We start from the raw sequence: 12,904 nt of genomic DNA on the forward strand, positions 1-12,904 counted from the left end.
CCCACCAAAACAGCTGTGGGCCAAAAAGGAAGGTTGGAGGTGGGGAGGTGATATTTTATTTTAAATCAACCAGGGGCTCCCAGCTGAAGAGGTGGCTGGAGCCCTCAGGGTCAAATTAAAGGGCTCAGGGCTATGGCGGCTGGGGGAACCCGGTAGGGCCGGCTCTAGGTTTTTTGCTGCCCCAAGCAAAAAAAAATTTGCCTGCCCCCCCATCCAGCCCTGGGCTCCCCCCTGTACCTCCTTGTAGCCCCAGTCCTGGGCTCTCCCCCCACCCACCCACACACACCCCCTGCCGCCCCAGCCCTGGGCTCCCCTCCACCGGTGCCCCCCCGCCACACCTCCTGTCGCCCCAGCCCTGGGTCATTGGTAACCCGCTCCCAGGGTGGGTCATTCAGCAGGAATTTTGGACGTGCACAAAACACAGACAGGATTGGTTCCCATATGGTTACAGAGCTGCAGTAAAGTGGATCAATTTTCAGCTTGTGTGACTGGAGGATACCTGGATGCATATTATCAGACTGTCCTCCATAAATGAGGAATAGTTGAGGTGCCTTTATTATTCTTTTGTTCCACTCTTTCTTTCTATGGGGAATTTGCCAATGCAATATCACTGTCTTCCTTTTAAAACAAACAAAAAGGCAATGGCTGTTGAAAATAGCAATTCCAGTCCTAATAAGCATTTCTTGCTCAATTTTATCCTACTTTTTCTACAGCAATTTATAGTGGATCAGTATATTTGATTTGGGAGAAATGAAGTAACAGCTGCCCAAACTGAGCGTGAGCACTCCTGAATTTTGAGGTGTTCAAATCTGGAAGGCAGGTGCTGGGGGGAGCAGGGCTGTGGGCTCCGCGGGGGAGCATGGCAGCAATGTGTCTGGAGCTGCACAGAGCCAGACACGCTGGTCTGAGTGGCATAGTAAGGGGGCTGGGGGTTGGAGAAGGAGTAAGGGGTTCCAGGGGGCAGTCAAGGGACAGGGAGCAGGGGGGGTTGGATGGGGCAGAGGTTTGGGAGGGCAGTCAGGGGACAGGCAGCAGTTGGATAGACATGGGAGTCCCAGGGGTTTATCAGGGGACAGGTAGGGGTTGGTGTCCTGGGGGAAAGTTGGGGGGGTCTCAGGAGGGGGCAGTTGGGGACAAGGAGAAGGAAGGTTTAGATAGGGGCTGGAGTACCAAGGGGCAGGGGTCTCAGGAGGGGGCAATCGGTAGACAAGGAGCAGCGGCATTTAGATAGGGGGTGGGGTCCTGGGGGGCAGTTAGGGGTAGGGGTCCCGGGAGAGGGGTATCAGGGGACAAGGACCAGTGGTGCTTAGATAGTGGGTGGTGGTCCTGGGGGGCAGTTGGGGCAGGGGTGCGGGGGAGGGGGCAATCAGCAGCCCTGGGCGTGGATTCAAAGAGTTTTGGGGTGCCCGCAGCATGGGGAGCTCTGAGCCCTTTAACTCCCAGCTGCGGCTGGGATTTAAAGGGTTCTGGGTCTGCCAGTTGCTGCTGGGAGCCCTGAGCCCTTTAAATCCCAGCCGTGGCCAGGATTCAAAGGGCTCTGGGGTGCCCGAAGCCACGGGGAGCCCCGAGCCCTTTAAATTCCAGCCGTGGCTGGGAATCGTTGCGGGCAGCCCAGAGCCCTTTGACTCCCGGCCGTGGCTGAGATTTAAAGGACTCAGGGCTCCCCGCGGCTGCCGGCAGCCCAGAGCCCTCTGACTCCCGGCGGTGGCTGAGATTTAAAGGGCTCTGGGCTCCCTGCCGCTGCGGGCAGCTCAGAGCCCTCTGACTCCTGACAGCAGCCGGGATTCAAAGGGCTCTGGGCTGCCCGCAGAGCGCCCTGTACGGGGGATTTAGAATCCCCACGCGGGCCGCACAGTGAAGCTCCATGGGCCACATGTTGTGCAGGCCTGCATTAAACAAGTGAAGTACAATAGTTAAATGTTCAATGCATCTTAAATAAAACCCTTCCCCAGGTCCCAGACTCTATATAGATAACGATATTTTCAAAAAGTATATTTTAAATCCATAGCAGTATACTGCATGTCAAATCTGTAGTGGCACAGTCAGTTATAGATTAATAGGTATGCAAATTTGAAAAGACAAAACAAACTGATGTGCTGCAGAAGAAGGTATATTTTTCTACCTGCATTTGTAGATTATCCTTGGGTCTGCAAGAGCTAAGCAGAAGTCAAAGAAGGCAGATACAAGGCTTAGTGTCAATAGGATCACAGATGTTAATCAATCTGGCAGACTTCAGCAATTTTTCCAAAGCTATGCTCACTATAACCTCCCAGTTTGCATTTCAAAGGTCACGTCATATTCACATTTATCATTTCCTTAATCACAGATTATTGCCTGTGACAGGGAGGAGTCATTTCTGTGTTATTGTTAAAGTTTTACAAATATACCACAACATTATATAGATTAGCTTTTCTTAAGGTGGACTGATTTCTGGGCATTCATTTCGCTTGATAACTTGGTTTATATCCCTGGTTAACTACAGGTAAGTCAAATGTAGTCAATAAACTTAACTTAAATGAAATATTTGAGGTTTTTTAAACTCATTTTTTAAAATACAGATAGAGTATCTGGCCTAAGTGGAATTTTTCTTTTAAAAATTACTGTACTTGGCATTCTGGCAGCATATCCCATGATCCTTTTGCTTTGCTGCTGAGGTATGTGCATTCTGGGATTTTTCTCACTGAATATTGTGGGATTAAAGTGACCAGATGATACGATTCTATAGGGACAGTCCTAATTTTTGGAATTTTTTCTTATATAGGCTCCTATTACCCCCGCGTCCAACCCCAATTTTTCACATTTGCTGTCTGGTCACCCTATGTGGGATGCCTAGTGGAAGGGAGGTGGAAGCCAGTGGAATTCTGGGACTGGGATCAAATTAAAAAACTCCCATGAATGCACGCTCTCTGTCCCATGATTCTTCTCTTTCAGGGCAGGCTAGTGCCATTTTCAAATTGCTGACAGCCAGCATGTACCCAAGAATTACTCCTAGGGGAATTCTGCACCACGGCATGTGCGCAGAATTAATGAGCCGTGCATATTTTTAATTTTTTGCACAGAAAAAAACTTCTGCTGAAAAGTTGCTGCAGAACCAGAGGATGCTTTGGTGATAGAACATAGCAGCTGCTCCCAGCCAGCTAGGGAAGAGAGAGAGCCTACAGAGCCTTCTTCTCAGTGCCTGTTACACCAGGTCAGGAGAGAGGGACTATGGGGAGACTGACAGTGTAGGGCTGCTGGGGGATCAAACAGGGGATCATTAGGGCTACTAGGGGAGGACAGATTGAGGCAGAGCTGAATGGGAGTGGAGGTGGAGGGCCACGGGGGGAGGGAGTTACAGAGCCACATGGTTATGCAGGAGGGGTGCAGGGCCACAGAGGGTGAGGGGAGTGGCTGGGTGGGGGAACAGAAACACATGGGGATGGGGAAGGGTTCAGGGCTACATAGAGACAGAGGGTGGCTGAGTGGGAGCCCAGAGACACATGGGCACTGGGAGAGTAGGTGCAGGGCCACATGGGGTTGGGGAGAGTGGGTGTCTGAGTGGAGGTGGAGGGACACGTGCCTGACTGAATAGGAGAGGCTAGGGCCAGCCAGGGTCTGCATAGGGGAAGTTCTCTAACAGTCCTTCCCCACCCCTGCAAAAAACCTGTTCCATACTTTCCCCATCCATACCCAACATCCATACTCCCCCATTTTACAGTGCTGTTAATACATCTGTTCTCCCTACCTTTCCCATTGTCCCTAGCCCTGCTACTATCCTTTCTAACAATGCACAAGTGCTGAGGGGTTGTTACCGCCTCAAGGAAAGATTGTATTAAGGCCGGACATAAAGAATTAAGGTTATTATTAAATAAGAGGCATCTAGATGTAATGTGTGTATGTAAATAGGTGTGTATAAATAAATCAGAGGGGAGTTAGTCAAAAAAGCCCACCTTCCTTGCTAAATTGGTAGTGAAACAATGCCTGTGCCCATGGAAAGAAATAAAGCAACAAGGAAAAAAGGATCAGGCCCAGACAAGCAGGCAATCACAGTTTGAGGAAGCTGAAAGAAAGACAGTAAGAAGTTAACACTGTAGATGAAGGAATTAAGCAGTAAAACTTTTTACAAATGTTAAAAGAAAGTGTTACGAAAGGAAGTTTCTTGGTTTCTTTGCAGACATTCCTTTGGGAATGTCTGTAGATAATCCAGGCAAGAGGCTATATAAGAAGAATCACTTAACTATGAACAAGTTAGTCAAATTTGCTTACAAAAAACAAAATCAAAAAACCCAAACTTGTGATATGTACAATCTTCGTTTTATAAGTTTAAGATGAACTGGTGTTGTTTTAAGGTTGTAAAATCGAGAAATACTTTTGCCAAACAGAAGAAACTAGTGTTGTTTAATTTTGATAATTAGCATTTAATCCTTAAGGTAACTTAATGCTTTACAAGATTTAAAATTTTTTTTAATAAAAGCCGAAGTTGTGGCTGCAGCAGGGCAATCGAGGCCAGAAGAATGATAAAAGATTTTAAATCTGTTTTGGTAACAAATAGCGGCTAGAAGCTGTAGCCAGTGCCCCACACCAAGCCTTAAGGTGGTCTGTGTAATCAATGGTCACTTTGCCAAAGTGAAGCCAAAATAGGTTGTGTTTTCCTTTTCAAATCAATGTGTGTTTAAAAAGCAGAAGTTAGAAGTTAATTGTGTCCTTTTAAGACAGCGTCTCTAAGCGGCTGATAGCTTTGAATCCAAAAGCAAGCCAAAAATGTCTGTGTTAATGTAAATCACCTAAATGATAAACATAGAAGCCATTAAAACTTGACCTGCTTATAAAAACAAATACAGGAAACTATGGGGAGTAATTCCTCAGTTTTGCCTGCAATCAGCAAGGGTATTTGTGAAGAAAAGAATATTTTAAGCAATAATCTGCCAATCCCAAGGGCGTAAAAATATGCTCTCTTTGTCTTTCAGAAAAATAGGAAAAGCTGATACCAACTGAAAAGCCAAGAATGTTCTTGGAGTATTGCTGGGTACAATTTGCATCCTGATTGCCTTTGGCGCTTCCAGGACGGCTGCCTACTTGCACCCAGGGTGCTCTGGCCCTGCTTTGCTCCGGTGCACCACAGAGTGGCGCGTGTGGGCAAAAGGGAAATGATTGCTGTAGTTAAATGAGACTGCTTTGTACTGGATTTTTTCTCCTGTGGCCCAGCAATACTACCATGACTGGAGGAGTAGGGGAAAAAAACAAGCAGTTATTGCTTCTATTCCAAAGAGGCTCTGATAGCATTTTTAACACGTATTTCTGATTTCCTCCTCCCTGAGATTCTTTCCAGTCTTGGGTGAGACCTCAGAGATGGTAAGTTGTGTGTGCATGTGGAGGTCTAGATTAGAGTTGCCAACCCTCCAGGATTGTTCTGGAGTCCCCAGAAATTAAAGATTGACCTTTAATTAAAGATTATGTCGTGATGAAATCTCCAGGAATTTATTTAACCAAAGTTGGCAACTCTAGTCTAGACTGGGATTTCAAGGGTGTGCAGTATAGGCTGTTTGGATGTGCAGTCGTGCTTTGGATGCAGTGGAGTATTGACAATTATGTTCCTGGCTTGGCTTTTCAGTTTAGGTTGTGCCTTGGAGGAGCTTGGGTGGTGTTGGAGAGTTTAGCAGAGGGGGGGAGGTCTCTGCGGGCAAGCTGGGTACTAAACCTCTCTACATTCCCTTTAGACTGCCCTGACTCTCCAGGATTTTGAAGCACATGACCAGGTGGCAGAGAATGGTCTTTCTCAAAAAGGCAAAGGGCAGTGAGGTATGCTATGAAGTTATTGACCAGGATGGTGCCACCAGAAGTGCTGCAGGATCGAAAGGGAATTGTGAGTTGCGTTGGGGGCAGTGACTGAGCAGCTATATTACAGAATGTCTGGGCCAAAATCAAAGCAATTTCTCACTCTTAGATTCTGCTTTATCTCCCCTGCAGATGTGCTGAAAGTGCAGAGAAAAATCAATTTGGTTCTGCACTGGTTATTTGAACCCTTAACTGCTCCCAGTCTTTTTCTGTATAAACCTGTGAAAAGAGATTAAGAGCTGTATCATTATGCTATCTCTCAGGTAAACTATTTGTCTTGTATGAATCTTTGTTACAGGGCATAGATACCTCTGACATTCAGGGGTACAACCCAGACCAGTGAGGAGCTGTGTCAGCCCAGCCCGGCACATTTGGGTGCCTCACAATGCTCTGCTGCTGTAAGTCCCATGTGGGTCCCTCACAAACAACCAAACAGCATGCTGCTACTGCCTTGCGTGTTTGTGTATAGCTGTAGCCTGTAAGCCATACATCAATCACACTCTGGCTTTCATTAGCCTTGGTTTCCACTTGCAGGATGACCCCAACACACTCCTAGTCCTGGATTTCCCCCCAAAATGTGTGTTCTGCACTGTCCAGTCCTCTCCTGGACAGTCCACATAGATTAGGTCTGTTGCCCCTCTAGAGGGGTCAGTATACAACAGTTTGCCATCCTACATGGAGTTACCCACACAGTTCACAACACTGGATTAGTTTTGATTAAAGAATAAAACAAGTTTATTTAACTCCAAGGAGACAGGTTTTAAGGGAGCACAAGTATAAGGCATTAAAGTCAGAAATGGTTACAAGAGAAATAAAAGTAAAATACATCTTAGTATTAAAACTAGACTTGGTTCAAAGTGAAGTCCCTTACCATACTTCCCAGAATCATTGCTGACCAAATTCTCAGGCCAGGATCTGCTCCCAAAATCCAAAGGCTATATTGTATTTGTGTAATTGATTATTCCTTCCGAAGTTTAGGACTCACATTTGTCCTTACTGAATTTCATCCTATGTATTTCAGACCATTTCTCCAGTTTGTCAAGATAATTTTGAATTCTAAACTGGGGCTTTAAGAATGTAACCTGGGCATATACATGATTAATGGTGACAAAAAATTATAACTTTAATACTGGAAAAGTAGTGTTCTCGAAATAAGGTGGAATGGTTGGATAGCCTTACTCAGATTGCATCCCTGCTGAGAGTAATGTAGTCCCATACAAAAAAGCCTACATTAAAATAGAGTTAAGATTGAGAATATGTATTAGTAATTTAAGAGTAAAAACATTACAGAGAGATTGCAGTTAGCCTAAAACCAAGAGTTACACAATTTAACTCAGCCCTATATTGATACCATGCAATAGCCATATGATTATGATTCCAACATTTTGTGTCTGGGGTCCCAGATTAGATTGAACTGACTTTTAAAAGCACATTAGCTGTTTCCATTTGTTTCCCATCATGGTATCACTATAGGGCAAAGTTAAGATTGTGTGAGTACTTTAATGTGCATTTCCTGACATATTTGGATTTCTGTTACATGTAATCTTAACTCTGCATTTATAATGCTTTCTCTTGAGTTACTTACAGCATTCTTATAATGAGTTTTACCTTTAAAATTATTGATACTTCAGTTTTTGGTCTGGGGAGTTCCTTGGTTTGATGCATTTTATTAAAAATTTCACATTGTAATACCAAACAAGAAACCCAAAGAGAAACTACTATGCTATATTTCTAATGGTTTGAAATATGTAGTATCAACCTTAAATATCTTATTTAATATTTTTAACTTTTAAGGGCAAAATGCACCAGAGTAAAACAGTCAGAGCTTGTTGGCCAGTAAAAATGGATAGACAGCTGCATTGTATCTTCAAAGCAGTGCAAAGCAACTGGAGTGTAGTGGTTAATCTGGCCTTTAATTTGCAATTGATTTTGGGGTTTAAAGGGTGATATTACAGAGACAGAAACTGTGTGAAAGGAAGGGCAATGATGAGCCAAATCTAGGGCTCCACCAACCCCCAATGTTTCTAGTTCAGTTTCCCCAGCAGTGCTGCCTTGGTGCGTAGCAGAGCTGAGGCAGAAGAGTAATGAGGAGTCATCTTTCAAGCACTGATGCTCAAATTAGTATGCAGCTACAGAACTGTTAAAGAGCATTGACAGCTGGGCCAGGTAAACTGTACAGTCTCCCTTGTATCTTTGAGCCATTACAACCAAAAGAATTGTTGCATGAAAATTAGCTCTAGAGAAAGGATAGTAATTGGTTTAGTTACTTCTGATATCACAGTAGCCCATCTTACGCGTTACCTGAGCTGTTGAACTGACCCTGCCTGTAGCTTATAACAAGTTGATACAAAAATTGTTAATAATGTAAACTTTAATTATACCTTAATCTCTTTAAACATAACCTCTGCATGAAACTGTAATCAATTTTAACTATCGAGAATGTTTGAAGAGTCTGTTTTATTCTATTATTGCTATCATTTGAAACCAAGAAAACCCTGATGCAGATGATACATTTATTTAAAAACCCAGTGTTTAATTAAGTTTAACTCTAACTGAGAGATTTATATAACAACATTCCAGGACTGTCACTTCGTGTGTCACTCTGAAGCCTAGATTGTCTGTTGAGTCAGGGTGAAGCAATGGAAACAGTTACAAGCATGTTTAGAGCTCTTTTTGCTTAAAATATCACCATGTTTATTTATCATTGAGATTTGTGGTCTGCTACTGTCCACTTTTTAAGTACTCAGACATTTTTTGGGTTTTTTAAACTGTATGAATTACATCTGTAAAATAGCATGGGCTTTCACCTTAATTACTTATAAAATCTTGAAAATTCATTCATTCTTTAGCTCACAGAGAAAGTGCTGTAAATGTGGGGAGGTTATAGAATATTTTCCAAATGTAACAAAGATGTGAATCGCAACTTTAAGTGTGAAATGGAACTGAACCTGTAGTGTAGTGTCACAACTAAGGCCTCCATAATTAAATATAGCATATTTTCAAAACATTGCTTAAAAAAAAAAGTTGGTACCATTTATAAATTATATTCAGAGAGTGGAATTAAAATGTGAAAGTAATAAGTTTTGGGGGGCAATGAGCATGTTTCTGTTATGTGTTAGTATAATTGAGTCCTCATCTCTGCAGCACATAAGTCCTACCACAATACAAATAATATAAGATTAATATTAAATATGACAATACTATTTGTTAGCCTGTTTTTAAAGGTTTTGGGTGATTTTAATGGGACTTGTGCTCCTAAGTCACTTAAGAGCTTTTGAAAATTCCATCCTTCATCTTAAAAGGGACAATTTACTTCAAATATTTTTGTCTGTTTTGTTTGTCTGATTTGTGGGATTAGTTAATAACTGATCTATGAATATATTTGTCCAGGGAATAATGCCAATAGTAGCTATGTTAAAACTGTATATCTATTTTTAGACAGACTTAATATTTTAAATAAGAGAGAAAAAAGAATCAGTAACTCACAACCAGACATGCTGATATCTGACAGCAGCCTGACAGAGCCCTTTGTCTCATTCTCCATTTAATGTCAGGTCTAATACATAGCAACTATGCTCTTAACTACATAGATAAGCACCTTCTTAGCAGTGTGAGGATCCAGACTGTATAAAGAAACCAACCAAACAAGCACACACAGGGAAAATATCTGAAATAGTGAGAATTATAGCATGTATGTGTGCAAAATTATATGTCCAGATTTCTCGGATGGGTGCAAATCTCTAAACAGCACTAGATATCATTTCATTTAAACAAATTTCAGACTGCAGCAAAGGTGGATAATTCCAGTCTCTCTCCATAGAGCAGAGCCCACCGCAACCCAGCAGCTCTCCTCTTTTAGCTAGATAAAGCAGACCAATTTCTCAGGCTCTATAGCAAACGTATCTCATCAATATACCAATTAGAGGTCTTCTGCAATCCTCACTTGTCAAACTATCAAACCTTTTTAATAGTTACAGGGCCAAAATAGGCTCTGAATTTACACCAAACATTTCCTCCTTAACCATCATTATGATTATGTAGTCTTCTGTACAGGAAGGGACAGAGGAGTAATGGATAGGGAATGAGGGTGGGGGGACAGCTGACTTTTAGTTAATGTGGTAATAGAATCCAAAAATATTACTAATTTATTTTTCTGGTATAGATCAATCTGAACTACTTACTGTAAATCAAGAAATGAGTAAGGAATTATACAAAATGCTAGTCCATAGCAATCAAATTAAGTTGACAATCTTATCAGCAAGACAACTGTACATGAGGTGGAAAGTACTGTTAAGGATTAATATGATTCAGTCATATTAATTTCCATATATATTTTGGTCATCTTCTCCTTGGCTGCATTAATGTCATGATGCAAATTGGAGTTCACAGTATATTTTAGACAGCATTAGAATTGTAACTATTCAGTAACACCAGCAAGTTCTATCTTGGAAGGTTTAAAATCATCTACAGTATGTCAGAAAATTCTAGAACAAGCATAATTATGACAATATATTAAATTGGAGTTGAAGCAAGGGTAGGAGACAGAAAGGGGAAAATATCTTTATGTGAGAAAGGATAATGGAAGAAAGTCTTTTTTTGTGAGAAACAAAATGATCAGACTTGCAGGTTTAAAGATAAAGTCTATTAAATATATTATTTTACATTTATTTAGTACCTTCAGTCAAAAAGTCTGTGGAAGAATTTTACAACCATTAATTATATTTCATACAGAGAGAGAGGTAGGAGATATTGAAATCATCTCACCATTGAAAGGTAGCTATCTCTAGCGAAAAATTCAGCTGGTAGTAACACACAGCATTGTCAAACAGCAATTTAGGGATATGAATTGAAGGAAAACAGCCAAATCTTTGGTCCCTTCTCTGGCTGCTGCAAAACTGGCTTAACTGGCCCATATGGGAGGCAGAATGTCATTATTGTAGCTAAATGGGAGTTTGGCCAGGACATTAAGGCTAATAGTTCTACTTCTGCAAAAAGTATCATGAGATGTTGAAAACCCAAAAGTGGGACAAGCAGATTTTTCTACTGCAACATGAAACAAGTACTTTTCATAGCACTGTGCAGTTTAATAATATACTTGGTCTCTGGATCAGAACAGTCAGAGAAAAAAAAGCAACTGCTGAATCACTAACATACCACTATTTGCATCACTCTGATTTTCCTTGGAAGTCTCTCCTCCAAATATTGACAATGTCCAACTTTCCATAGTTTGCTTGGAAACTATACAGCTTCAGAACATTGCTGAGAGATGTTGCACACAGAGTAATCACGATGTCTGTTATAAGGTTGCCTAACCATTTCCATGATCCCCCTATTTTCAATTGTTTATAACTTTGACAAATCTTAACCTTTCAGGATGCAGTTTTCCATGGTTGCAGACTGCCTCAAGTTGATTTTTTTTTGGGAGGGCAGGGAGAAAAGGGAGGATTAATCAAAAACAGTGCCACTGTTTTCAAGAAAGAGGTCAATGAAAAATAGCAAGTTTTGGCTACGTTAAAAAATAAAATTCCCATCATCTTTTGAACAGCTCTAGCACCTCAGTGGTTTGAAATAGGACCCTGAAGTTTGAGAAAGGAATAGTTCTGAGGTCAGCCATTCACTGTCCCCATGAAAATCCATCCAGATTTTACCAAGTTATAAACCATGTAAAATCGCCACTTTTGCACATGCACAATAGAAACTGCATCACTTCTGAAAGTTCAGACTCATACTGCATCATTCTGAAATAAATGCACAGCACCATATGTCCATACAGGACACAAGCAAAATGGCAGTAATAACTTCAGTTGCTGTTTCCCTCCATCAAATACCCTGTATCCTAGGTTAAGCAATGTAATGATCATGACAGTTATTAAATAACAAACCTGTGAACAAAAAAGAAATAAAACTGATACTAGACGTTGCTGTGCTAAATAAAGAACACTAATAACAATTACATAAACTTAAGAACCTTCAGCATTCTTTGAATAATTTTGGTAAGAATGGATAATAGGGAGTGAAAAAACACAAGAGAACCAATTTTGTCATCTAAAAAATCAGGATTAATTTAAAGTTTTGAACTTACAGTATTATAGAAGTGTAGGGTTGGAACTGTTGAATTATATCTCCTAATTATTGTATACCATTTGGAACATAAAATATACTTAAACCTTTGTAACAAATGCGACTTACTTGAGTCCACAGCCAGTGCTGTGCTCCAATAGAGTACCATGGTGGCCATGCCATCACCAGCATGGTGCCTGCTGGGACATCACTCAAATCAGAAGCAGATTTAGCTACATCAGAAAAGTTCTTTTGAGGATCTAGAGGTGGAAAAAAAATCCAGTAGGTTTAATGTTGGGCTGAAAGGCATTCAGAACATTACAACTATTGGGGGCATTCAGCACATATAGTTAAAGTTGCTGAAATTTTGTAAGTCATCTTTAAATCTTCCAAATGTTGGAAAAACAAGACATGGACTTTGAAAAGGTTCCATTTATCTGTTCAGTGCTGGAGACCCATCTTGCTTCTGTCATCTTTGAATGCTAAAGTATGTCGGGTTTTTTGGAAAGGGGTGTTTTGGTGGAGTCTGTTTTTGTGATTGATAACAAGAAGTCACAAGAGAGACTGAAGCTAAGTTAGAAAAGGAGCAGTACTAGTACCATTAATGTCAAAAGAGTTCCATGCTTGATGCAATGGTAGGAGTGTTGCCTTAACAAAACCGAAACGTTGCTTTTTGTGCATGCACAAAGTACACACACACACACACACACACACTTGCCCCCTGCACAGACAAATGTACAATGCAGATGTAGGAAAACTCCTACTGTAATCACTATATTATGAAAGAAGCTAAAAACAAAGTAAATTAAGTAATTATCAAAACATGGCAGGAAGGCCAGTTAGTTCTTAAGAAGCTACCCATCATTTTTTCCCCCAGCTTTATTTAAGCAGTGCTTCTGTAGTGGGGTGGCAATATGACAGCTGCCCAGCCAGTATCTCTTACTGTCCTCTGAACACTCCATTCCCTTTTATATTACATTTGTCTCAACTAAAACAATGAAAGTAAACTAGCAAATTTTGTTTCTGTTTT

The 12,904-nt window shown here is 41.3% G+C and overlaps 1 protein-coding gene across 7 annotated transcripts in view; it reads right to left on the bottom strand.

The window, feature by feature from the left end:
- Positions 1-12,904, bottom strand: part of IL15 (interleukin 15) — an 83,844-nt gene that overhangs the window by 46,133 nt on the left and 24,807 nt on the right. For 3 of the 7 annotated variants that reach the window (XM_030563817.1, XM_030563814.1, XM_030563816.1), the window contains exon 2: positions 12,004-12,134. The exons of 1 other annotated variant lie outside the window; for it this stretch is intronic. In XM_030563817.1, the coding sequence (XP_030419677.1) occupies positions 12,004-12,066 (63 nt within the window). In that variant the 5' untranslated portion in view covers positions 12,067-12,134. Of the gene's footprint in view, positions 1-12,003; positions 12,135-12,904 lie in introns of those variants that run through there. 3 more of the 7 variants (XM_030563818.1, XM_030563812.1, XM_030563815.1) reach the window with 1 other exon arrangement.

This window comes from Gopherus evgoodei, chromosome 5 (assembly GCF_007399415.2).
Source record: "Gopherus evgoodei ecotype Sinaloan lineage chromosome 5, rGopEvg1_v1.p, whole genome shotgun sequence".
NCBI classification, from domain to species: Eukaryota; Metazoa; Chordata; order Testudines; family Testudinidae; genus Gopherus; species Gopherus evgoodei.